Raw genomic sequence first — 27,765 nt, forward strand, 5'->3', positions numbered from 1 at the left:
TTCCTAAATTTTTTCAGTGTGCACCCGGGATGCTTTTGCAGGGACAGGGAAGTGTTTGTAATGGCCTTGAACAGGTTGGGTCCCATGGGAGGAGCAAATTGTGATATGATCAACCTGACCTTGCTAGAAATTATACACACATCCTTAGCTAATCCCTTTCACGGTGTCCTGCCATTCATATAGAAGCACCAAGGGGCTTGGGGAGTAAAAGGGAAGAGCATGGAATGAGGTGAGATTATTAGCAAGAGGAGAAGGAGATGGGAGAAAAGTTTATTAATTATTGTTATTTTGTATTGTGGTTGCACCTGGGAACCCCGGCTCAAATACCGTCCCCCTTGTACTAGCTTCTGCAGAACCCTGCGAACAGCCAATGAAAATAATATAGAAATAATTGATACAGGTGATTCTTGTCTTTTACTGTACATAATCATGTGATTTGTCCTTGTTTTCTCAGCTACACTTCTGGCCTTGAGGTTTCTACCAGAGTTCAAGAAGAAAGCAGTATGGACTAAGGCTTATGGTTGGTAGCCACAAGACAGCAGCATCATCATATTTGATAAAGAGACAGGCCTTAATACTGAGAGAAAAGTGAACAGAAGAAATGTTCAGTCATCAATAAGTGTCATTCCAGAGAAACTTTATACTATGGAGTATTATGGGTTTTTCTTCCCAGGGATTCAGAGAGTAGAAGTCATTTGGTTTGACTGGTCAGTAGGCCAGCTCCCATTGTGAGCTGTCTTGCCCTGGTATGAGGACAAGCTTTGGGCTACATTTTGAATGTGGGATAAAAATTTGAATTTCAGAGATATTTAAATAGTGTAGTGAAAGCTGCAGACAGCAGAAAGCTTTCCTTCTGTAATAGGTGGAAGCTTTATATGAATAGGTGGGAAAATTAAAAACAAATCTTGCAAAATTGTTGTTTGACATAGTGTATTTATTAGAAGACATTTCTTTATTCTGGCTTTTTAATTAGCTTTAATTTCAACTGACAAGATTTCTGTTAACATTATGATTCCGCCATATTATAGCATTCATCATCCATTGTTATTATATCATGAACAACACTGTTTTTGTGATAGCATAGCTGCTAACCTTGTAACAATTTTACCAGGGAAACTTATCCAGGTAAGTGTGGAATCTGGGTGTTGCTAGCTACATTTTGATGAATTTCAGGTTAATTTAAACATGAATATTCCAATTCAGAGCCTCAGAAAATTGGGATCTTGATAATTTTTCAGAAGCTTGGATACTTTTCAAAACCTAAGACAATCCATCTCCCTTACATACCAGAATGTTCCATCTCCTCGAATCTCCCACTCCAATAACACCCTTCCCCTGCCTACATAGATGCCTTCAACTTTCAGCGGGGGGGGGAGGACAGCAGGTATTTTCTACCTTTGCCGTTTTAAAAGGAAGATGGCAGGTCTGTTCTCTCCTTAGCATCTTAGTGTCTCTGAGAGGACACAGGACTTCTCCTCTCTTTCCTTCTCTTCTTCCCAGCAAGAATATGGAGCTACTCTTATTGGGGAGCCCATTTTCTAACCTCCCTCTAAGTGCCTTCATTTCTCCTGCTATTGAAATCTTATTTCCCTCTTCCCTTTTTCTAATGTTACCCTCCTGGCTCTGTGCCTTCCCATTTATAAGTCCCCTTTCTGAATCTTATTTTGGCCAGGTCCCTCTTCTTACCTTTAACCCATATGCCTCACAATTTAGCTGCCTATGTCTTCAACTTAAATAAAGAAAAATATACCCCAATGGAAGGGTCCACACAAGATGGAGCTTAAAGAGAAGCTTTAATTGGTACTTAGATTCTTGAAGAAGCCCCTCTGCATTGGGGTAAATGTCACCAGTAATTGACTGAGTAACTTATCCCATACTGGTCCTAGTGTCTACTGCAGTGACCTTAATCTGAGCAGTGTGTAATTTAGCTATCCTATATATGATGGTTTTCTCAGTTAAGTATTCATCTTCATAATATGCCTCACTAGTATATTTATTCTCTTACTACTATCCTAGTTTAGTATTCTTAACAGCTAAAGTGAATGAATAAATCTTCTATGTCTGCTATTTGCCTCTTTTAACCAAGACCCTTTAAGCAGTGAGAATCTGGTATGGTACTTGTGTATGCTTTATATTGCAGTAGACATATGCATTCTCAAGACGTGTGTTTTCATTTTGGCTGTGTCTATACTATGACCTAGGAGTGTGATTCCCAGCTCAAGTACACATTAGGTCTCATTGAGCTAGTGAGAGTATAAATAGTAGTGTAGCTATGGCAGCACAAGCAATGGTGCCATAGCTCCGCTACTCTGTGTACATGTACCTGTGGGTTTCAAGTGGCTAAGCTATGCTGTTGTTCTCATTCTTATTGATGAGAGCTAGTGCAAGTACATGTAGATGAGCTGGAAATCACACTCCTAGGGCACAGTGTAGCTGTAGCCTTTGTATTAACATGCCAGTAGTGATTCTTAAGAACCATCTAGACCAGTGGTTCTCATCCTGTTTACAATTGTGTGCTGCATATATAGCTCTCTGCGTTATGTAGGCTGCATCCGCCCACTACACACACTCTACGTATATGGCCCGGAGGATGTCACATGGGGCACAGTTGTGTGCTGACAGGGTTACAAGCAGGCCATGGCTTGAGCACCACTGATCTAAATCATGAGTGCATGATTCCTCAAATCAGTTTGTTAATTCTTTGAGTAGTTTGAGATTAACTGAACACACTTTTTTGCAGCTGCAAACATAGTATCTGAGTTTTGAACACCTGGCCTACATCATCTTTCACCCTGCTAGTGCAGAATCAGTGTTGACTGATATATACCCTGTAAAAATGAAAACCATTTACATGGTCCAGGTGCCCATGTGCAGATAAATCAGGTTTGGTAGTAACTTCCATCTTTTCAACCAAAGATTTTTTTAAAAGAGGTTTGCTATAATTCAAAATTAAAAAAAATAAATGCAAATTAAAAATAATGTTCACTAAGTAAATATGAATTTATCATATTGAAATACATTATTAGTGAAGGGATTTTACACATAAGTATGGTTCAATGTAAAAACAGTGAATTAAATGGTAAAGCTAATTGCCAACACCAGCAGCTACAATAGGTCTGTGAATCAGTAACTTTTTACACCTACAAACTTCAGCAAACAATTTCATTTTTGAATGCCTAAAGTTGGTTTAAGTTCAGATTTAGGCCCCTATATAAGAATGAAGCCAGTCAATACCTACAACTCCCTCTCTTCATTTGGTGGAGTGTGTGCCAAGTTCAGCTGAAAAATAAGCCTGTTAGGGTGCTGAAACAGACTTTTAAAGCATCTTACTTTAGGAACCTGAGTTTGAAAATTTTGACCAAACTATACCATGTAAAAAGAATGGAAAATACCAGCATTTTTCAACAACTGTTAGGGATCAGCCATCATTTTACTCTCTCAGGATATGCTTTATAAAGGAGATTCTGGGCTGTGCTAAGTTCATTTTGACCCACCTTTTCAGCCCTTGTGAAACTGGACTGCTTCAGAGGCTGAAGTGGCCTCAGGTGGGCTGTCTACATTACAGCAGCATGTCCCCAGCTAGCTGTGCTGTCTGGACTCTCTGCTGGGTAACATGCTGCAGCCCTGCCTCTGATACTCCCTTCCCACACCAGGCACAGCTGCTACCCAGGATTCTTAAGAGGGTCCTCTGTCTTCCTCAGATCTTGCACTGAGAGAATTCTCCCCTGCTCAGATCCCATAAATCCATCCTTCAACAGACAGCATGATCATTGTTAAAAACATTGTTTGCTTTGGTAACTAAACATTACAACAATATTCACTCTATTTCTTAAATACAAGCAACACTATATTTACCTCTTTTCTAAAGCACTTTGAGATCTACTGACCAAAAGTGCTGTATGTTAGCAACATACACAATACCTAGATGCCAAAGCAAAGTGTTTAATGGTACTCAGTCTAGTGTACTGTTCCCAGGTAATGTACAAATATACTTGTCTAAGGCTATGTCTACAGTATGAGCTAGGAGTGTGATTCTTTTGATCATGCACATGTACTCAAGCTAGTTCAAGCATAAATAGCAGTGTAGCCATGGTAGCACAGGTAGGGGCAGTTCAGATTCAGCTGAGCTGCCTGACTGTGGCTCTGGACTTGTCCTAGAGCCACTAAATCATCAATTTGAAATGCTCTTCACTCATTGGTTATTCAAATGTTGTCTTAAGACAAAAGCTTACTTAAGTTTTACTTTTTCAGAGGCTTAAATAGGAAAGTTTTCATGACCAGAAGTGTTTATTTCACTCTTTAATCCACTTCATTTTTCAAGCCTAAAGGGTGGTGGGAAATACTACCAATGCAGAACAAGTCAGCCTATGGCTATTTCTGAGCAACTTGTGCGGTCAGAAAAGTAGTTTATCCTCCAGGAAAACCTATCCTATTTTCTTGCTTCTTCTCATGTAAGTAGTTCCCCACCTCATAGGATCAAATCCTAATTACTTTTGTTGCACAAATAACCTCACTGACATCAATGGGACAATTCTCATGTGTGAAACAATTTGGATTTGGCCCACAGTTTATATAATCCATTATCTTATTTTTAAAGGCAGAGTATTTCTTGGACTGACTATATCACACTTTGATGAGTTAAGTAAGAGTGAGTGTGTCTGTCCGTCTTGTTTCTTCAGTTCCAAAATAATCTGGATTATTAAGAAAAACAGATTCTTCAATAGTGTCTACTGGAAATATATCAGAATCGTAACTTCTACTTCTGCATGTTAAATGCCCTCTAGGACTTGTAGTGAATAGACACTGTAACTGCATTTGTCACTTAAAGTAAATGTAAGAATGTGGGGGCGAGTGGAGGAGGATGGGTTTTCTGTGAACAGTTGTACCTGTTGGTATTTGTGTGAATGTGGCAAAATGCAGAACAACCAGCTTCTGCTTCATAATTTGTTGCAGTTCCAGCAAATTTGATATTCATACATCTGATTTACATTGTATTATCATCTCACCTGTTAGACTAACAAAATACCATTGACATTTTACTTTGATATAAAATGCAGAATACATGCTACAGCTGCAATAGGAAACCATTATTAAAATATAGGAAATGCTGATATGATTTGACATTTTTTGCCACAGTTTGTAACCTGTCATTTTATGTTAGAAAAAGATAGAGTAACTTCTGAGGCCAAGACTTTAAAAAGCGACAGGAGATTTGAGGCGCTTATGTTTGAGTGCCCAATATGATATGCTTTAAAGGGCCTCATTTTCAGAAAGTGTGGAGCACCTGCCCTCATAAATTGGGAACCTCTAAGGTGCTCCAAGTTGAGCACATAAGATCACTAATCACTTCTGAAAATCCAGTCTAAATTTCCACACAATGTGCTAGCATAGATTGTTCTAGAGAATTTTCCTCATTATGAGACAAGATATCAACTTAGCTCCTTTTCTCTTTCATGTAGCTGGCTCCTAGGTGAGCTTTCCTTTCTGAGCAGAGGTATCTGGTGATGAAGTACATACCTAAATTGAAACATAAAATGTAAGTGCAGAGAAGCAGACTCCAAAAGGGCCAGCATTCACCTAGAAAGAACAGGTGGATCTAGACCTGCACCTGAAAACTCTAATGGGATGAGTCCAATCGACCCTAATGGTCCTGTGGGTGGTCTCATTAAACCCACAGGAGTAAGGCTTTTCAGACAGGTTCTGTATTCTTGTAGCTAACCCCGCTATATTTTTTAGTGAGATATGAGATATGTCCGAACCAGGCAAGCTCTCTGTGCAGCCAGCATCACTGGGGCCTTTGTGACAGCCCTTTGCGCAGCTGTGACGCAACACAGATGATGCACATTGTCGATGAATGCCTGTTAACTAGGTTCAGCAGTGGCCTAGAACTGCATCATGCCACTGAAGATGCCATCGCTTGGCTAGATGACTATGCACACCCTAAATTATGAGACCTCAGTAAGTAAATCTAGCCAATGCAGGTCCTGAAACATTTTCCTGGAACCCTTAAAGCACACCTGCTATATATAGGGTAATTATAATACTGCAGTTATTGTGATTACATTGATGCATATGTACACAGATATTTTTCCAGATTAGCAGGTCCACCCTACAGCCACTGTCATGACTAGTGTTCTCATTTTACTGATTGAGGATTGAACAATAATCCCTTATAAACCAGCCCACGCTGTACTTCATCTAAAAAGGATCAATGAGTTTTTTTAAATACAGATGGGCCCATGCGACAAAAATTAGCATCCTTTATCCAAATGTGAGGGGCTTCAGATGGGGTCAGCCAGAAAGTTAAATGTAGACGCAAACTTCTCCAAAGTGCAGGCCTGTTTGGATCCAGGGTTTTGCTGCAACCCACAGTAACCGTAAGTGAGGGAACAAGCTATGAAGTTTGGATTTAGCTCCAAATCTCCTCAAGGCTGGAGGAGTTCTAGTACAGGATGTCAGACCTAGTTTAAAAGAACAAACACTGCGGGCCTGATCTAATGCCCACTGGAAATAAGTGGAAAGGTTTCCATTGACTACAAATGGCAGCAGAATCAAAGCCTGACTCAGGACTTTCTGTTGAATTAACATCTATAATGATGAAGGTGGCTCAAACACATTATATTCATTTTCCATCCACTTTTTTCTTAATAGTTCTTTTCCCCACACTCCCTCGGTCTAGAAACAGATAATTCACTTCCAAGTGGGATGCTGGAATTCAAACCAGTCAACTTCAGAGCAACATGAACTCCCCCTTAACACACAGCTGTCAATGTGGGAACTGACTAGGAGAAGGCACAGCTTACAAAGAATTTTCACTGATTTGATTTTTGCCATCTCAGGTTTGTGAATTCCAGCACAAGGGCATTGAGATCCTGCTCACAAGAGATGAAAAATCTTACCTACAAACAGCATTGCCAGGTACGTTTTTAGTATGTACGGGAAGTAGATCGATAAGGCAACTGGAAATGGCAGCTTGGTGGAGTATGTGCCGAAGGATTCAAAATAAGGCAGTGATTCATAGATGGCAAATGCTGCAAAATAACGTTTTGATGTTTTTTTAAAGATGGAGTTATAGTGAAAGGCCATCTCTAAGAAAATTACATTTAAGTCATGAAAATGGGTCTTGGTCTATTGCCTTGTGAAATGTAATCTGTATGAAACAGTATACTTGGCATGCATGCATGGCTTTACTTTTAATTCATTTTCTTGGGACTGAAGTTGTAATCATTTTGATAACTAGGATTAGCAAATATTTACTTAGTCTCTGCTGGGGTTTTCAGCTACTGGTATAGTGTGCACACCTACTCTAGATATAGTAAACTGCTATAAGCCACAATGGTACCATGCATAAGTTGGTTTCAAGTAGGGTCAGCTGCACCAGTGCATTTGCCTGCTTTGTCTGTGCTTTGCACTACGTGCCTAGAGTTAAGCTACACAAAGGACTGCAGAAAAGTGTTGGCAACCTAGGTTGATGATCCGTGGCTTTCGGTGCGCTAACAAATTGTTAATTTTCCAGGAGAAAGGAACTGTCCTGTAGAAACCAAGAAACAAAGAAAGAAACAGAGAAAGGGGAAAGATAGATGAAAAAGTGTGTAGATAAGAGTAAAGGGGTTAAATGTCTTATTTCTCAAAAACACTGATCAAAATGATCAAACTCTGATTGAGATTCAGAAAAAAGCAATTTGCCTCCTGACTACTCCCTCCCTTTTACCTTTAGCCAGAATTGACAGGGGATATACTGGAACCCATAGTGTGTAGTTCAGCCATGTCAAAGCTTCATAGTATGTTCCTGTCACCGATAACATGCAGTAAGTGTATCTGGAATTTAAAAAAAGGGGGGGGGAGAACTTATTTTTCAAATTCAGATAGAATAGGAATGAACAAACATCTCTTTAAAATGGACACCTATATAGAGAAATCTGGATTCCAGATTCTTGTACTCTAATCGTTTTATCAACTCAGATGGAATGCTGGACATTTGTTAAAGAAAAATGGCACCCCTTTTATTTCGTGTCAAACTCTCATCAGTACCCAGAGACAGCTAACTTGCTGAAAAGTTTTTATTTGGAGATGAAAATATGGTGCATTCTATATTATGCTTCTGATCATGAAGGCTCTAACGCAAACCAGTTTCCAATGTGCTTTCATACTGGTTTTGTCAGAAAATGGGCTTCAGGTATGCATGTAATTTCAATGGGAGGCTCATACATGTAACTGACACTAGAATATAGTCCATTATAGTTGCTTTTAGATCAAATATTATTGCTAAATTATTGAAGCAGGCTAGAAGTTGGATTACTGCCATGGTTACAGATGGTACTGCAGTTCAGTAAGAGGGCAGTGCCCCCATCATGGGGCCCAGAAATGCACATTGGAATATTTCCCTTATCTTCACTGTGCAAAAAACTGTGGGTCAGAGTTAGTAACTACACAACATGGGTGTTGTTCTAAAGTTTTGAGGTGGATATAGGGACTCACAAGAACAGCCCTCTCAGAAAGGGCCCATCACTAAGTCTCCATATCCTAATTATGTGCACACTTGAATCCTCAGATGATTTTAGTAGGAGGTTTAAAAAAAAAAAAGCCCAGAGTGCCCCTTGTGTCAAGAAATGCAGGCTAATGCTTCTTAGAGGAAGAACTCTAGGAACGTTTTGCTGTTCAGTCTGTGTCCCCCTTCAGCATGTCTCACAGTCTCTCCGTGTAGGGTCTGGGAATAGGATTTGGCCATCTCCGAAGAGTAAAATGGAAAATTGCTTATGTGTTCTAGCACAAGAATTCCAGAATATTGGTAGATTGCCAGCTAACTGGAATGTCTGCTGCTTCATAATGGAGCCTTCTTTCCTAGGGCTATATGGCAATTAGTAATCTCCTCTGAAATTGAATAGTCAATACATAATGGGAATCCAGAACTCCTGGTTGTTCTCAATGAGATTTGGTTGTTAGAATCTCAAGGTGGTCTAATTCTTACCAGCTTGTTTGAACTGAGTGACCCAGTAACTTTCTGAAGATTTGAGAGACTGGTTTGATCACTTATTTTTTAAAGCCATCTACAGTAAGCATAGGCCTTTCACCTGACCAAAAAAGTATTTAAGCCACCATTAGCTGAGACTGTTTCTGGCAGATAACACAGCCCTCAGCAAACTTCCTGGTGGCCCCAGAATTAACTTTTTGTGAAATCCTGGGTGGTACACCAAATGGAAAGGTAAATAGGTTAGGGAAACCTGTGCTGCTCCTTCTCCTCTCTCCCTTTGTTTTTCCTCCAGATTTTTTTTTTAAAAGCAAACCTGCAATACACTAGAAAAAGCAGATTGTGCACTTGGTAATAAGCAAGAAAGATCAGATTTGTAGGGTTAGGCAGAATTCACCCTCCCTGTGTCATTAGCTCTAATGCTCAGAAAACTTCGTATCTTAAGAATGTATCTAGAACTGGTTAAGGTATGAAAGAAGAGCCTTCTTCTGGCTCTATCACCAAAGCATCCCCTTTTGCTAGTGTCATCTTCCCCACACCATGCCCACTGGATCTATCAATGCAGTGTCACAAAGCTACTATACCACAAGATCTGCCCCAAAATGTGGAACTGAATTCTGTAATTTCAAATAATGCTTTCTCAGATGCTCAACCATAATCAGTAAATAAAGACAATGGGGTAAGTATTCCCTAAAGGCTGGGAAACATTGAAAATAATTTAAATAACCTTTGAGAGCTGCTGTTTTTCTGGGGTTTGTCTCCAGTGACTCTTCTGTGGGTATGTTTTAAAATATAGTTGAAGGAAATTCTCTTCAGGAGCAGGTACTTCTCCTAAACAATACTTAAATCATTCCTCAAGCAAAGTATTAATTTACACTATATACTCAAAAAGAAAAGGAGTACTTGTGGTACCTTAGAGACTAACAAATATATACTCAAACAGTTCTAGGCCTTGATCTTTAGTGCATAAGACAGACATTTCTAGTAAACTCAAGTAGTTACTATTGTTCTAGTGTTACACCAGGATTGCTCAAGTCTTCTGTTCCTCAGGCATAAAAGTTACAGTACCTCCTAATGTTTGTTACTTTGCAATACAAGCAAATTTTTTTGTTTTGGGCTAAAATGTGCCCAGTTGCTCTGCAATAAGCCCCCTCCCCTTATGCCCCTGTACATCAGCTGTGTACAATTGCATTCCATTCTAACTCAGGGGACTTCTCCATCTATACACCCCAAAAGATTGGTGAGGATGTTGGGCCTTTACATACCAACTTAACAGCTGGTTAGGTGCAGAGGAGAGAGACTGCTGCACTCCCAGGATGCTGCCCCATCACCCTCCCAGGAAGTTGTGCCTCAAAGGCATAATAGAACACTTAATGAGTCTAACACAAATCAAGCAGACAGGGCTAATGTATCCATTACTGATGATGGTTTGTGATGCAAATCTGATTAAGTCTATATCTATCCACACACACACACCCACAGTAAACAAATGAAGGAAAGGGAACTAGACAAATATGTTCTCCATAGATATGAAGGAGGAACTATAAAGTTAACTAGATCCAAATTTTTTCTAAATCAATACTAACATTTTACATTATTATTTGCACCATACATTTATGCTGAAAACATTATGTAGGAGGTCTCACCCATTTGCATACTCTATGGTTGCCATTATTTTGATCATAAGTTAGTCTTTAAGGATAAGAGTTAATAATTGCATATTGACAATTCTATGCTGCAGCTTTGTTTCTGATGTTTTCTTTTTTGCATTAGCTGAAGAGTGCATTTTCATTGGGTTTTATTTTACCTTTGAGTCTTTAAAAAAAATTTTAAAAATGGGATATGAATGAATAATTAAAACAAATTCACCTTGAACCCAAACAAACATCTTGATCCCATATGCCATTCATCTTCCTTCTCCAGCTCTCTTCATACCATACTTTCAGCTATCTCTCCAGTCCCAACCCTGACATCAAGGTCATCTCAGTACAAATAAATGCATTTTAAATAAAGGAAAAAAAGCATCCAAGGTGAAAATCATCCCTTTGCAGAGGACTGGCGCAAGGGCTATGCACTGCTTAAGTGCCACTTAAGCCTACATGTCTTCCGTGATGTAAGTAAAGAAACAGAGATCCACAGAGGCTTAAGTGTTACTTAAGCAGCACATTGTTCTTGCCCTGACCTTCTGCACAGGGGTGAGTTTTATGTCCAATGCAAAAACTAATAGGGTGGGATTGTAAGTGACTGTACACACATTCCATTGAAAGTCATCTGTAACTTCATGCTGTGTAAATTTTTTTCTATTCCTATGCTCTGCCTACTGTGGTGTCTCCCTTTGTCATTTATATGCCCTATCTAGCCTAAACTTTCAGGTCACAGGGCAAGAACTAGGTCTCTTTGCAGTCTGAAATGCATTGTCCACTTGATATACAACAATCCAAATCTTAATGAATGGCCTGCAATTGTGAGTTACTGTATTACAAGTCTTGAGTCTAAGGCTACGTCTTCCCCCTGCTCACTGACACGTATTTGCACTAGCTCTCACTGAGCTGGCATGAGTAAAAACAGCAGTGTATCCAAGGGCATGGGCAGCAGCAACAGGGGCATGGCTGACCCATGCACAGTATAAGCCTGCCTGAAACTGGTGGGTGCGGGCTCAGCCATAGCTTTGCTGCTGCTACAGTGGCACTGCTGCCGTTTCCACTCCCGCTAGCCCAGGGACAGCGGCTGGGAGAATGTGTATGTGAGCAAGGGAATCACCCCCTAGCGTGTAGTGTAGATGTGGCCTAAATGAGCTGTAAAAAGGAGATACTGCTTTTATACCTCAAAGCAAAGGCATTAGGGAATGCCCTTCCTTAAAAAAGGCGGGGCTGCTCTCAACGGGTGTTAGAAAACTCAAATCTTTTGAAATAGAAAACTTTAATGCAGGGGCTGACTCTTGTAATATGGTAATAGGTTTTCATTTTGCCTAACTGATATACCAATTCTAGAAGCCACAGGGTGCCTTAAATACAAACATTTGCTTAAAATGTAAAAATGTGTTTCTGCCGAGGTCAAAACAATGAAAAAAATCAGATGGCATGCACTGGGTTTGGATAGTTCCATTTGACAGAAGTGCTTGCTTTACTTTTATGAGGTTACTTTGATTTCTTACCTGACCACATCCAGTAAATTCCAAAGGAAAAACAAAACACACACAATATATTTCCCTTGAACTTCTTCTTGACTGGTGATAACAAATAAAATGATGATTCTCTCAGTTATCTGAGAAGAAAAAAAGTTACAGTAATATGATCTTCTACTCATATGCATGGTTTATGTGCATCTCTGATTTCTGGATCACTTCAGCAACAAGGATGCCATGACACTCTAGTGTGTATTAAACTAAGTCCAGCATCCCCTTTCTTTCCTTCAGCTTAGGTCCCTAGGCTGCATTCATTTAGCAGTACCAGAAATCCTGAAGGCCTGTGTAATCCTCCCAAAAGCCTGACATTAATCCACTCTGGATTATACTTGCATTGAAAGTGTTTAACATATAGGGACAAATTCTCAGCTGGTGTAAATAAAGATAGCTACAGTGATGTCATAGCAGCTGAGCAACTGACCCACAATCTGTTCTGTTAACACTTAAAGATTTAAATTTAATGGGCAAAGTATCTACCCCCTATGAAGTCATGAAAGGAACATTGCATAACTAGAATATAATGTCTGTACAACACTTTCTATATCTTGTTTACCAATTCCTGTGTGGAACTCTGGGCACAGACTATAATTTTAACAAACAACAAAGCTCTTCCACATCTGTCAGATACAGCAGAATGTCCACACATCTTATTCTTCATCAAATTGAGGCGAGAACAGATTTCCTATTGCCAGCCCCTAGTTATCTAGAAACACATCACAACCCTGCCTGCTGGATCCACTTCCCCCTCTTGAAAAATCTAACGTATGCCACAAATTTTAAGCTTTGCTCTGGCCACATCTTCCCCTTCAGATGGGGACACAAAGTAAATTCTTAGGAGAGTCAGACTCCAGTCTCAGCCAGGGAGCAAAGATTAAAGGGATTAACAGAGCAGCCTGCAGAAATTATTAAACTAAAAAGCTGCCAGCAACAATCCTGCTTAAGTCAATGGGGTTCCTCACAGGCTCTCAGGGATCTGTCAACACAGAGCAGCTGAGTGTTAGTACCTTAGTAAATTGGGAAGGAAGTAAGGGTTTTTTGTTTGTTTAAAGAAAAAAACTTCTGCTTTTTGTGTAAATGAGGGTTTGCATGTGGCTTTGTGTTCTCTTTCTGCATGCTCTTACAATCCTTAATTGACTATGGTAAAGTATTTGCCCCAATACTCAAAAAAAAAATTCCACTAGAAACCATGTCTTTTCATGTCCTTAAATAGGGCAAAGGGTGCAGTCATTTCACAAAATGTAAACAGTATGGTTTCGCTTTTCATTCATCCTCATTCAGTACATGAAGATCAAAGTGGAATTCCCCCTCCCACAGTTACCCCATCACAGCATCCATTCAGTCCTGTACACAAGCTCACATTTCCACAGTACAATTTGACCATTTTAAGAGTAAGCAAGACAGCAAGAAATCCAATTCAGGACAAAATAGATTGCACAATCCCTTTGTAAACATTGTAGAGCCACAATGAATCTCTCCTTAAAATTCATCTTGGCTGTGCTGTCTCTAGAACAATGCATCATGACCAGGCAACCTGTGTGCTGTGATCACTGTTACATTTACCATAAACATTAATGGTTACTTTGTGCTCCCCCAGCCGTTATATCCACTTGTCTTTCATCTTGTATGGTAAGCTCTTTGGCACAGCGACCATGTGTGCATACCCTGCCCTGGAGGAGGCCTTTAAGTGCATGTCCTTAGTCGCAGAGTTAGCCTGGGTAATCAGTACCCAGGCTTAGTCTAACTCAGGTGTGAGCAGCCACACTCTAGTTACTGCATCCTCAGTAGTGCTGCATTCACCCATGAGTGGTGCTTGGACTTCTGACAACATATCCCATGGTTCTTTGTGATCCACTCCGATTCTTTTGGAGAGAATTGTGGAGTAATTTTTCTGTCCTTCTGGGCACATGGGGCAATTGTGGGAAGGCATTGGAGAACTGTAACACTTGAGTGATTTAACCTGCATCTTCACTGCGAAGTGGGCAGATTACCAGCTTGAGTGGAAGCAGCACCCAGGTTCTAACCCATACCCCCAACTGTGCCAGCTTGCCTGGATTGAAACTAACATCAAGTGAGCTGGGTTTGTGTGTGTGGACAGGAGGAAGGAGCCTGGACTAACTCTGCAGCAAAGACATAACTTAAGTCCAACTATAATACAAATACCTGCTCATATCCTTTCCTGACCCATTCCTACCTAGTTCCCAGACTCACCTGCAATCCTCTCTATGCTGCCCTGATGAGCACTGCAGTGATTCAAAGTGTGCAGTGGGTGCAGAGTTTTCTTGCATGGTCTCTCCATGGCTTGCTTAATTTGCACAGTGAAAATAGTAGTTTTACTGTAATTAGAGTCTTCTCCCTGGCAGGATGGGGAGGGGAGAGTGCTGTGAAAGGCAGCCTTTGGCCCATTGTCTACAAAGGCTGTGGCAGCTCTCCAGTTGTCAGTTATTTCTTCCATGACTGCCATCTAACCTGGTTTATCCACAGCAATTGTATTGTCATGGAATCATGTCTTCAGACTGGCTTTCAGCTCTGAGCTTCCATCGTCAATTCCATTCATAATAAAGTCTATGTCAGTACAAGACAATGTGTGAGCTCAGCCAAGACTGATCTGTGCAATAAATGGTCTTAGCCTTAGCAGATAGCTGTTCTCTAAGAGATGAGGCGTGTGTGCATTTGCCTCAGGATACATTGGACAGCACACTTTGTGTGTGCATAGGAGCGTGGGGACTTGTAAGAATTTGTATTTTCAATTTAAAAGTTAGCTGCATTTTGATGACTTTCTACATTTGACACCATGCCTGAGAATCTGCACTCAGGATAAAAATCTGTATTAGTCAATCCATTTTTTAAATGCAGATTTCAAAAGAGATACATCATCTATTTTGGGCATCATTTGAAAAGAGGGGGTTACCCAAAATACTAAAAACATAACTAAATATGCTTTAGTCTTTTGTCTTTGCACCACAGACAGTAGCACCAGTTTCATCATCAATATTCACCTGTTAAGGAATAGGAGGTGTGGAGTTCTTGGCCTTTCAGTTCCTAGAGAGGAAGACCAAAAGCTCAAGTTTAAGTTAACTCCAAAGCAGAGAACAAGAATGTTCTCCCGGGAACTCAACACAAAATTCTCCTGTTCTCTGCCAGAGCATATAGTTCGTGTTAGTTCTCTTTCTTTGCTCCCACAACAAAAGGTATGCACTTAAATTCCTATAGTGTCACAAACCCTGGAGTCTTTTGTAAGTTGATCATATCATGTCTGGACATGTGATTGTGCTAACTTTGTGACCTTTAATCAAAAAATAGAACTGCTCTTTCCTCCTGCCCAGCCCAGCCATAGCCCTTCCTCTCTCCATGCCTGCCCCTCTCTAAAAGATCCTCCCCTCAATGAGCACCAACAAACTGTACCTCCTTCAGGCAGCTTGAGCCTGTTGAACTGCTGGGAAGGGTTTCTCAGCCACCACTTTGCAATCCAGTTGCTGTTCCTCCTCACTCATTGTTATGTATGTGGTGCCTCCCCATTGCTCATTCCTGCCTTAGGGAACTGGTTAGGAACTGGCAGCTAGGCAGGCTGAGCACAGCAGGTGGAAAGCAGAGCCAGTTGGAATTCATTAAAGTAGAGGTTTGTGCCCTGACTACCTCCCAGTGGCCCAGCTCCTTTCCTTTCTCCTGACAGTACCTCCTAGTGGTCCCTCAGAGCCTTAGACAGTGGCAGGTCCCCAAGCTGTTTAATACCTTGAATACAAGGGTCTTTCATTGAAGTCAAGGAGATATACTTATCTTCCAGGACGAAAGTGGGGAGAATTCAACCCCTCAGAATTAGCCAATCTCCTACTGACTAGAAACACTGCTCCAGAAAGCACTCAATTGCCCATGGAGGGAGTCTTCCCTTCATTCTCCTCTACTGGTCACCCAGTAGTTTGTTTTTCTTTTTTCCATTATACATTTGGGGATTCTGATACCCAACATGCTGGTCTGCTAATGAGCATACACTTAACTATAGGGAATGGGCAAGGAAGTGAGTTAGAGCTGCTGGAAGTTACATTAGGAATTATGCTGGGGCATTCTGTCCTGCAAGTATCTCCTAGTCACCAACTGCAGCTCAGGTTAAATCTGTATGTCAAATCAGAAAGACAGGGATTCTTTGTTACAGTATAAATTGACTTACCTGTAAAAACCTTGGGAGAAAACAGTTTTCTTCAATGCCAACTAGAATGTGCAGGAGCTCTAATATGGACAACGACTGGCAAAGGCACATTACGAGTCCTATAGAATAGAAGGTATCGGCCAAAGAATCTAGAACCGCAGGGAAGAAAACACAGTGCTATTATTTAAATCTCTGAATCCTTTCCATGCCAAGCCTCAGATATTACCACTGAGGTGTCAAAAAGTAAAGTTCACATGCCACTGACATTTTGAAACAGACAAGCACAGAAAGAATGTCTGGGAAGTAGTATACATAGTGGGGAAGTCTACATCTGACACTTTTTTAGCCAAGTGGCTATAATGACCACTGAATAAATCTGTGCAGGATCTAGATATTTGGTTTCAAAAACATTCCTCTGCAATAGAGGAAGGTTTGATGTTTAATAAAATATCTGCTACCTGGACTTCATATTTTGTGTCAACCATTGTCCTTTGTATTCCCAATATTTGTCATTTCTTTTTAACTCTGAAGTCAGTTATTTTCTATTCCTGAACTTCAGTCAATGGAGGGCCAAATGTAGCTCTTATCTTCCAAAATAAGGAAAGTCAGATCAAATACTGTGGATTAATTGTCCTTAGCAGAAGAGACAGCATAGCAGCAAGAACTATATTAGTGCAGATGTATTAGTATTGTTTTGTTCAACCAATCCAATGGTCATCTGCATTGAAAGATGCAGTAGTCTATCAATCTAACTGAAATTATAACTTGACATAGTAACACAGAGTCCTAATTTGTTCAAAGTTTATGTCATGTCTAGTTTAGGGATTGCAATGTAAAACGAATGTCTTACCTTTCCCAAATGACAAGAACCTGATGGTCATATTTGTAAATATCCAGGAATGTCCACAGAATTGGATTAAATAATAGATGAAGAGATAAGTGTTCATTGTACAGCTGTAAAGGCAGGAACAGTAAAGTAAATAAGCAAACCCACAATATATTACTTTTTATCGTGTTACTATCTGTGCCAGTGTCCCAAAGCAAAATTATACCCCCTCCCCTCATGCACGCGCACACACACACACAGAATATGTCTACCACTGCCAGGAAAAGGAGCTAAAACTTTCAAGTGTGTCTATGTCAATAGCCAGAAAATCATGCTCTTTCCTTATGGACATACATAAAATCACTCTAAGGTGCCTTTAAGGCTATCACTTCTGTATCCGAGTGCCTCAAAATCTTTCATGTATTTATCCTCACACCACCCTAGTGAGGTAGGGGAATTCTGTTATTCCCATTTTACATGTGGGGAATTTTGAGAGAGATTCAGCTATGTCTACGCTGCAGATGTACAGCTGTAAGGTATCCTGTGTAACTGCTCTATGCCAGTGGGAGAAAGCTCTAATTAAACCACCCCCAGGAGTGGCAGTAGCTATGTCAGCAGGAGAATGTCTCCCACTGACACAGTGCTGTTCACACCAGCACTTGTCAGTTAAACTTGTATTTTTTCACACCCCTGACCAACAAAAGTTTTATCAACCAAAGTGCAAGTGTAGACATAGCCTTGATATTTACCCAAGGTCACACAAAGTCCAAGGTGGAGCAGGGTCTTAAACTAGGTCTCTCCCATCATAAACTAGTTCATTACCTACTGGACCATCCATTATCTGGCATGGTGATCAACATATTCATGTCCTCCAAGCTTGATTATTGCAACTCATATCTAGGAATTAACCCTCACAGCCAGAATAAAGCTCCAAATGATATACAATGAACCAGCCCAACAGGCCACCATGAGAATATCACTCCAGAGTTCTGCTCTCCTTGCTATCTGCCCACAAGCTATAGAGTCCAACTTGGGCGCTCCCTCCTGATATACAAGGGATAAGCCCTGGTTGCCTGGAAGATCTCTTCTCCGATCACCAGGGCCTTCCACAACAGTTTGTTTTACTGGAAACATGTAAATGTCAAACAGTGGGATTTTTGTGAGCATGGGAGACTGAACTCCCACAGGAGCTGGACCTAGACTGTGGAATTTGCTCCTGCAACGTCTAAGGATGACCCAAACACTGAATGGCCTAAATCAGAATTTAGTGCAAACTCATCTCTGAGATGACTTTCCCTTTGTAATGTCTGTCTTGCTCTCTCACACAACAGCCAAGCCAGGAAGGAAGAAAGATAAATTGATTGTATTATTTCTATTTTTCCAGTACTCTGAGGTGCTCCAGTGTTATAGCCCCCATTGTCATATTACATACATTTGTACAAACACCTTATGGAAAAGTCCTATACAGTTTAATAGAGATGAAGCCTACAAGGATGTATAGATATCACTCTAAAACCCTATAGGATTTAATAGTGGCTGACATTCTCTGGGTTGTGTAGCTTACTGCACTAAAAAATTCCTAAAACAGAAAAATAAGTTACACTGAAAATGAACATTGCTGTCAAATACCATTAATAACCAGTAACTGGATCCATATATTATAATAGGAAAAATATGAATAAATTGTTAGATATTAAGAGGTTCTGGCAAGGTCCTCCATTGCTTAGTCAAAATCACTACAGTTTAACGATAGTGCAAAGCCCAGGTACTGTGTTTATATCCTTTGTAATTCATATATTCTCTCTTTTATGTACAATTTGTAGCATTTTCCTTGTTTGAAACTATTCCAAGAATTTTGGGGTATTCCTCTGAACCTTTCGTCAGCCAAATAGCTGGAGAATGTGAATTCTTAAACCACTTATGTGAGAACAAATGGTAACCAAGAGGATGTTTATAAATACTAACTATGCACTAGTGTTCTCCAATGTTTGGCCAGTATACCTGTCGTTTTGTTTTAAAACATCCTGATGAGCCATGCAAGTGTGTTAGGGACTATGTTGTAACTGGCATCAATACATAATGTTAGTCACTAACTGCAGCACCCAAAAATAAGAGACCTTAACATTATTTAAGCTAAGGGTTGACCTGGAGGATGGCATTCCACGCTGTCTTATGAGGGACCACATTGGACTCTGGGGCTTTCATACACTAGGCTGGCAGTATGCTAAGAACATAGTGTAAGTAGCACATTTAGTTGTTTAGATTGTTGGAAGTACTTTTCTTCATTCCACAGGGACTTCTGGCACCAAACAAGAAGGGTCTTTGAGGAGCTCCAAAAGGAGTCTTACCCAGCCCTCTTCACCCATGGAAGGTTCCTACCAGGCAGAGCCTTTGAGGGAAGTGGGGAAATCTGAGGAAGAAAGATGATTTAAATGGAATGAAAAATTATAAAGTCCAATTGTTTTGCTATGATATTTCCTATATGTGAGTTACAGCAACTTTTATGTCTAAGGAGCAAAAATAAATGTTCCGAGAGGGAACCTGTTACACAGGCCTGATGCAAAACTCCACTGTCATTGTTTCCACTTAAGGGGTCAATGTCAAAGGTGTTTGGCTTTAATTAGATTTCCTGCTTTTTTTGGCTCACAGCAGGAATCCATCCACATTTACATTGGATTGCCTGATCTTGCAGCATTCTTAGGAGCATGGCCTACTGGATAAAGCACAGGATGGGATGTCTGGAGATAAATGTAGGAATAGAACAGCTGTCACATGCTCACGGTACCTTTCTTTCACCAAGAGTATAATGGGGGTGACATACTTCTCTACTTCACAGGGGTGATTAAGAAAATATCCCTTAATATTGTCAAGTGCTTTTAAGATCCTCAGATGAAATGGAATATATGTATTTCTATAGGAGTATTATACATTTCAATACCCTGCCTGTTTTGAGAATTGAATGGAGAGAGAGAGCGATATGCATCACTGCAAACAAACCCAGCCTACTGAGTTTATTATGGACAGTGCTTTAGTTGTAATTTTTAAATTGTTATAATTATTAATTTGCATAAATACATTGAAACCTCTATGATGCTGTGACCCAGTGACGGATCCCAACTTAAGAAGAAAAACTTCGCTTTTTCTTGCACACCCACAGGTTGGAGAAAGTGAGAGACTGCATTAGATATCAGATCTGTTTTCCCTCAGCATGCATAACTCACAAAACGGGGGTGCCCCATTTCCTCCTAAAATATACAGGTGGATAGCATATACCTACTTATGCTTTAGTTGTCCAGCCGAGAATCAGATTGTATCAGCTTTAGTTTGGAAAGTCAGATTTTTTTCAGAAATAGGATGGATTACAGAACTACATATTACTACTACTACTCTTATTATTTAATAGTATTGTGTTTCTGTGGTGACTGTCACCATTAGTACCTGGGTGTCTGCATTTGACAGTGGGCTTGTAAACCTCCACTGTACCCTCTAGAGCAGTGGTTCCCAAACTTTAACAGCCCACAAACCCCTTTGACTAAGTTGTGAAATCTCATGAACCCCCCCTCCTAAAAATGAATATTTCAGGGATTTAAGTTTAAATTTCCTCCACACTCCACAAGGCTCCTGCTGCTGGACCCTGTTGACCCCAGTCAACTGAGCTCAGGCTGCTGGTCCTGCTGACCGCCAGAGCTCAGGCTGCCAGCCCCAACTGCCCTGCCCTGCTCTCCCTGGGGCTTGGGCTGTCTGCCCTGCAACTGGGTCCCACCTGCTGCCTCCATTGCCCAGGTCTTCTGGCCGCCCTCAGTGAATTTTTTCTGGCTAACCCCCTGTAACATTCTGCAAACCCCTGCTCTTAAGGCTTCTCTCCATTATGATATTAATTAGTACATCCAAAGGACGGATATCATGACAGCCAGGATAGTTTTTGGCACAGACTGTGGCCAGGGTCACTTCCTGCTCCAAGGGAGGAATCTCTCCAAACAGTTTAAAGATCTGAACAGTACCTGTTAGTAGCTATACAGTTCCACACCACCCCCAAGGGAACACTTGCTACCTAATGAAATAGACACAGATGAAGCAATAGCTCATGGAAACCAAAGAGTGAGGATTTAAAAAAAAAATCTGGTAGAAAACCCCATCTGCTGCCCTTGTTTCCTATGGGATACTGATCTGAGCTCCTAGTTCAACTCTCCCTCCCCCACCCCTAGACAGCTGGAGGGGGAAGAGGACAAAACTGAAAACCTGCACAAAAGTATACGTTTCCTTCCGCATGCATATCCCTCCCTTCTTTACCTTCCCCTCTTCTCTGCAGTTGAATGGGTTGAATTGCTTGTTTTAACTTTGCTCAAGAGTTACCAGTTGGTGTGGAGATACGTCACCGCTGCTGCATCTGTCTCTCTTCCCCCCCCCCCCCCGGTCACAGCTGCAACATCCGTTTTCTAGGAGGTTACCCCTCCTCCTTTCTCCCCCCAGCATCGCTGAAAGCAGTACCGCAAAGTAGACACTTTGCTAGTAAAAAGGAAGGAACCACTAACTCAAGGGATCCTCATTAATTTTATCATTCTTCTGCAAGCACTACCTCAGGCCGGTTTTTTGCCTTATTACAAATAGTTCCTCTGGACTCAGTTCACTAGTTTTTGCAGTTAGTCAGAAGAGGTATTTTCAAAGGCCAGTTGAGTGTAAGCATGCAAAATTAAATGCAGATTATTCTGGAGAAGAGTATAGGGTGATACAGAAGCCAGTTAAACAAGTATCCATAAATAGAAAAGAAAGTGATGGCATTTAATTTTCAGCAGACTAAGTGATTCCAAAGCAAATAAATATGCTACATAATGCTGTTTCTGTTACTTCACTGGAAATGGAGACTACACTTTTTATGCCTATAGTTTGGAAATGTGCAAATGTTTGGTCAGATGCAATCCTGTATATACAAGATTTGCTGGGTGTATGTTTGATTTATTTAATCCAGATGTTTGCATTTTAAATAATTTAGAAGACTAATATATTAAATAACTAGACATGACAAAATACATCAAAGTAGCAAGAATACATATAATGAGACACAGGACAAAGCAATCACACTGTCACTGATGGAGTAGATTAATAGAATGAATGTGTACCCCATTAGACTATATTACTTATCACTTTAGAGGCCATCCAGAGGCATTGCAGAAGTTAGGATACCCATATTTCATCTCATTTGATATAATTTAATTTGTAGCTTATTACAATGCTTTACCCTGTATTTTTGTAATGTTTTAGCTGACTTATCCACTTATAAATATTGCAAATTAGAGCTACATAAGCAAGAGGTAACAGGAGTGGTTGGGGCATGGAAATACTCACAGATGTAGAGATATTGTAAAGACAAACTGAGGAGAGAAATCAGAGGGGAAACGTGACAAAAAATATACAAAATATTTAATGGCCTACAGAAGGTAAAGAAGGAATGTGTTCCCCTCCCTCATAGTACAAGAGCAAGAGGCTATTCAGTGACATTGTCACTCAAAATGTGGGGAAAGAGAACATAGCGACTTCCTTGCCATTGCCCACAGAGTAGATAATGAGGAACTGAAGGGTGGAGAGTGGGAGGAACTGACTCATTTCCCCCCATCCCCAGTAAGAGTAGCTGATTGGCTGCACAGCAAAGAGTGAACAACGCACTGGATGAAAAGGGGTGAAGTAACTTAGCTGCTCCCCAGGGCAGGAGTGGAATTGTGACTCATTGTCTTGGCTGCTCCTGGAGCCATGCAGCTGTATGCTCTCCCTCACTCAGGAAAGATTATAAAGTTACAGTCTAGCCCAAAAGGAAGAGACACAGATCTCTATGTTAAGGTTTTTAAATGCACTCTACAAATAGCCACATCCCTAAAGCAAAAGAGCTGTGAGCAAAGTAATTGTTTAAAAATAAACTTTCCAAACTTTTATTTGATAAGTACCTTTTAATCTTAAATACCTTCTATTTGGGGGCCTTATTCTTTTAATCTTTGTGAGTGTGATTATTTCAACCAGACATTGTACTAGGAAAGATAAAATTAACATCGAGGAACAGGTAATAGAAAAAGTTAACTGGAATATTTAAAAGGTTTCTCTTGCTCTGGACTTCTCTGCTTCTGCAGAGAGGTTATCCGAGTTTTATGCTCATATAAATTTTTTAGTCTCTAAGGTGCCATAAGTACTCCTTTTCTTTTTGACTGTGAGAAGCAGAGAGACAGGGCTTCTAAAGCAAAGAGCTCATTAAAGCAGCGATTGTGAGGATTTCCGAGCAAAGGAACTGCCTGCTGTTATGTTTCTACTGTGTTTAAGAAAACAAGACTGTTCAGTTTTTGTAAATAAAAAAAGTTACACTGAGAACATCCCTAACTCGTATAATCAATTTCTTATCCTAATGGAAACAACCCTGCAAGCCTGAATACCTGGGTGAAAGGGGAAACACATCTAGAAATGTGTGTTTATTCATGTCCATGTGAAATAAAAAAAAACCTATCAGAAGAGAAGTGGTGGCTTATGGAAGAGTCCTTGCCTGTACAGCTCAGGTGGAGCAGAGCTACCAGACAGCTAGAGAAAGTTCAGGGGACCTGAAGCCAGGGAAGAGATTCTGAGAGCCAAACTCTCCAAAGGAATGATCTAGAGAAAACTCTAAGGGGTACCTCATGGAGTTAACCTTAACTTATTCGATGAAGTGAGCTGTAGCTCACGGAAGCTTATGCTCAAACAAATTTGTTAGTCTCCAAGGTGCCACAAGTACTCCTTTTCTTTTTACCCTCTCCTGTAGGTTTTTTTTTTTTTTTTTTAAATGTGAGGAGGTGATTTGACCTTTACATTGCACTTTGCTACTGACACACAAATGCAAAACACATTATGTTTTATTCATTGTGTAGGCATATGTGGATTTGGGGGAGAAAATTGGGGAATCACCACCACCTCAGACCACAGGATATTAATCAAGAATTTATCACACAGCCAAGTACTCCTACACTGGAATAAACACTGATTTTTTTTTCCAGTAATGGATCTTAATCCATTTATAAAAATCAGAGCTGCACGGAAATTGCTTGAGTTTATGATGTAGTAAAGAATTGCTATCATTTGAGTTGACCACTGTAAAGCATTGTTTATATTGATGTTTAAGAAGCTGAATCTAATATAAATTTCAACAGTTCATTTTTAAAAATCAATAGAAAAATGTCAATTTATATTTTTAATGGAGCTTTTTTTAAAAAAAAAAAATAAAAATCCAGTGTCTAACAGATGACCCTTTAAATAGTATCCTCTAATTTTTTTTCCTTTTAAATTCCTTAACTCTTACCAGGGCTCTTTTGCTTCCCAGTGGATGCCTAGAAAAAAAGTCTTTCAGCACAGCAAACCCTCTTTGAATGTGTGTGTGATGCTGCAACAGGACTCAATTTCATCACTAAGGCAATGGTGTAAATTCTATTATGGAGCAGCAAAAGTTTATTTAAGATATTCAAAATAAAAAAAAATCTACAAGACAGCCAGTGGGATTTGTCCTGATAAGGAGTTCAGGGCTGTACGCAACGGTGGAGGTGGCTAAATGGAAAACATTGTGTATTAGGAAAGTAAATAATATAAAATGAGGTGCAAGATATTTTTTCAGTGAACCACTGGAAACAATTCTAGGTATTTTTAGCAGTTGAAGAAAAAAATTTTTTGTTTTATACACAAAGTTTTCCAGATATTTCTTATCAAGGAAGACAAACTATAAACAGTCAGTATTCAAGCTATAGTACAAAGGAAGCTACACAGCCTCTGGCCTGCCAAGATAAGAAACCTTAGAACTATAGTTGACAGCAAAAGCAAATGACCCAGAAGCAAGGCTGGATCTTCGTAAGTAATTGGCAGTATGAAGAAAAAAAATTCTCAATTAAAAAAACCCAAGCATTTAACAAAGACAGAGGATAAGAGGAAGGTGAATGTAATGACACTGATAATGAAAACGTGTGACCTGATTTTTCAGAGATGCTGTGTGTTCAGCATGTCCTGGAGCTCTTAATGGGAGAGGGTGATCTGGTCCATAGATTCCACTTTGATTCTCACCCTTTTACACATATATGCAAAAACTATGCTCCATTCATTGTTTAGGCATGTGGGGGTTTTGAATAAAATTACCCCTGAAACATTATCCTTTCCCACCACAGGATATTTATCAGCCAACCACCTCCCTGACTTCAGTGGTAGCTGCAAGTGCTCAGCCCTTCTGAAACGCAAACCTTTGTTTTGTTAGAAGACTGAGGTTGCTAGTTATTTGGCCAATTACACTGTGAAATCCAGTGGGAAAAGTTTGGGTTTTTTTCTAAAGTTATTCCATCCCCCCCTCTGCTCATGTATCAATATCCCATAGTAAACAGCCACCCCCTCCCCCAAAAGAGAGAGACCTAAAAACAAATTTTCCAAATTTCATCCAAGAACCCACCTACTCCTTTTGTTGCCCCTATTCAAGGAACCACTAATATCTTCCAATCAGAAAAGGAGACGGGGGGAGGAACAACACACGACCCTGAAGTTAGGACTCAAAATTCGCATTTAGGAAAGAAGCTTGGTCTTCAGAAGTGCTGAGCACCTACAAATATAAATGATGTCTACAGGAACAGAGCATATTCAGCACCCCTAAGAAGTCAGGTTTCAGAGTAGCAGTCGTGTTAGTCTGTATTCGCAAAAAGGAAAGGAGGACTTGGGGCACCTTGGAGGCTAACACATTTATTTGAGCGTAAGCTTTCGGGAGCTACAGCTCACTTCATCGGATGCATTCAGTGGAAAATGCATCCGATGAAGTGAGCTGCAGCTCCCGAAAGCTTACACTCAAATAAATGTGTTAGTCTCCAAGGTGCCCCAAGTCCTCCTTTCCTTTTTCCTTAAGAAGCCAGGCTACTTTTAAATTTATTTAAATTTTACTTTTAATTATGGACAAAGGAGCCTAACGTTAGGCGCTCCTGTTCTAAGGCCGTCAGCCTGAGCCCACAAATTAGCCTTGCGGCACCTCCCGAGGGTCCCTACATTCAGGCTCCAGCAAAGGAAGCCGCGAATTGAATTTTCTACAGAACATCTTGCAGCAGCCCGCAATGAAACCCGGAGGTGACTAGCTCACGTGCCTTTGATGATCTGCGGCACCACGCAGGAAGAAGGAAGGTGATCCCCGAGCTCCCGAAGCCCCAATCTCTTCACACAGTCTTAAATCGCACCCGGAAACACCGTCGATTCCAGTCTGCCGCGTTGTGGGGAAGGCGCCTCCGTGCACGGCGTTAGCCCCCTCCCAGCTCCGGCGCGGAACTAGCGCGCCTGCCAGAGCCGGTCTTTAATGGGCGCAGCTTTACATCCCGCCCCCAAAGGCTTTCCAAGGGCCAATCAGCAGCCTGCTTTCGAGCTCTTCTTGCCATTATTGCACCCCGGTAAAGCGTACGGTCGTGTTGGTTGTATTACGAGGTCCGAATTCAAAAACCAAGCTGGCACCTCTGCTTCCAGCGACATGAAGCCGGGCTGGCTTTTAGAGAGCTTCCGGGATTTGGAGGCATTTTCCTGTCAGCACTGTCTCTGGATGATTATTTGTTTTGCCATTTTCTGCAATATCTTTTACGTGGTCCTTATTAGTTCTCCTTGGCTGGCCCTGGCCGATCCAAAATAGGAAGGTATTTGTCTTGTCTCTCTTACACCGTCTATGAACACCCCGCGTTCCTCCAGCAGCCCCCTTTTTGGTTTCAGAGTAGCGGCCGTGCTCGTCTGTATTCGCAAAAAGGAAAGGAGGACTTGTGGCACCTTAAGAGACTAACAAATTTACTAAAGCAGAAGCTTTCGTGAGCCACAGCCCACTTCATCGGATGCATTTGCAACCCAATGCATCCGATGAAGTGAGCTGTGGCTCACGAAAGCTTCTGCTCTAATAAATTTGTTAGTCTCTAAGGTGCCACAAGTCCTCCTTTCCTTTTTGGTTTTGTTTGGCTTTAGCATCGGCCTTTCGCTCTGAAGCTGGTCTTACTCCCGGGCAGTGCACCCAGAAGACTTCCCCTTCGCAGCGATGAGTTGGTCAGTTAACCCAGCGGGTGCGCTAATGGAGAAGAGCCTCCTGCATCCGGACCGGTTTCTCTCAAGATTTCTTGCTTGCAGCGGGGTTAGCTGAACTAGCGGTAGAAAGCAGCTTGCCCACCCCAGAAAGGGTGACCGCCCCCACTGGGGTATTTGGAGGGAGTTATCAGAATACTGAACGCTAGCAAGAAGTTTTCAAAACGCTGGGTTCTTTCTAACCAGCTGGACCTACGCGGTGTAAAGTCAGCCCCCAGAGCAAACCGAGGAATGGCGGGAGCTCCCAGACTTTTCCCTTGTATTGTTTCTTTGGTCCCTGGTACTCCCCGCTCTCCCTGCACCGAGCAAAGGTTTCTTGCAATTACCCAAAAAGAAAAGGAGGACTTGGGGCACCTTAGAGACTAACACATTTATTTGAGCATAAGCTTTCGGGAGCTACAGCTCACTTCATCGGATGCATTTGGTGGAAGCTGTAGCTCCCGAAAGCTTATGCTCTAATAAATGAGTTAGTCTCTAAGGTGCCCCAAGTCCTCCTGTTCTGTCTGCGAATACAGACGAACACGGCCGCTACTCTGAAACTTGCAATTACCCCTTTCCCCCGCCAGAGGCCGCTG

At 41.0% G+C, this 27,765-nt stretch overlaps 2 protein-coding genes across 9 annotated transcripts in view; one reads left to right on the top strand and one right to left on the bottom strand.

Annotated features, from left to right (window-relative positions):
* The window catches only part of FOCAD (focadhesin), a 198,662-nt gene extending 192,502 nt beyond the window's left edge, over positions 1–6,160 (top strand). For all 4 annotated transcript variants that reach the window (XM_038401155.2, XM_038401156.2, XM_043514362.1 and 1 more), the window contains one exon: positions 455–6,160. In XM_038401155.2, the coding sequence (XP_038257083.1) occupies positions 455–528 (74 nt within the window). In that variant the 3' untranslated portion in view covers positions 529–6,160. The remainder of the gene's footprint in view (positions 1–454) is intronic.
* On the bottom strand, positions 917–26,408 carry HACD4 (3-hydroxyacyl-CoA dehydratase 4). Of its 5 annotated transcripts, none has more exons than XR_006281272.1 (8): positions 26,227–26,401; positions 17,144–17,247; positions 16,315–16,442; positions 12,123–12,232; positions 7,712–7,818; positions 6,900–7,031; positions 2,607–5,517; positions 917–2,570 (listed from the first exon to the last, which is right to left on the bottom strand). XR_006281272.1 is itself a non-coding variant. In XM_043514365.1 (8 exons), exons 3-8 carry the CDS (start codon positions 17,238–17,240, stop codon positions 5,435–5,437), a joined length of 657 nt encoding a protein of 218 aa, XP_043370300.1. In that variant the 5' UTR covers positions 17,241–17,247; positions 19,468–19,529; positions 21,410–21,495; the 3' UTR covers positions 917–5,434. The 5 variants fall into 5 exon arrangements, 4 of the variants coding, with proteins under 4 accessions (XP_043370300.1, XP_038257087.1, XP_043370301.1 ...); XM_043514365.1 differs by lacking the exon at positions 26,227–26,401 and adding exons at positions 19,468–19,529; positions 21,410–21,495 and having other exon boundaries at positions 917–5,517; XM_038401159.2 differs by having other exon boundaries at positions 917–5,517; positions 26,227–26,408.
* Between the last annotated feature and the right edge of the window lie 1,357 nt (positions 26,409–27,765).

Source organism: Dermochelys coriacea, chromosome 5 (genome assembly GCF_009764565.3).
Source record: "Dermochelys coriacea isolate rDerCor1 chromosome 5, rDerCor1.pri.v4, whole genome shotgun sequence".
Taxonomy (NCBI): Eukaryota; Metazoa; Chordata; order Testudines; family Dermochelyidae; genus Dermochelys; species Dermochelys coriacea.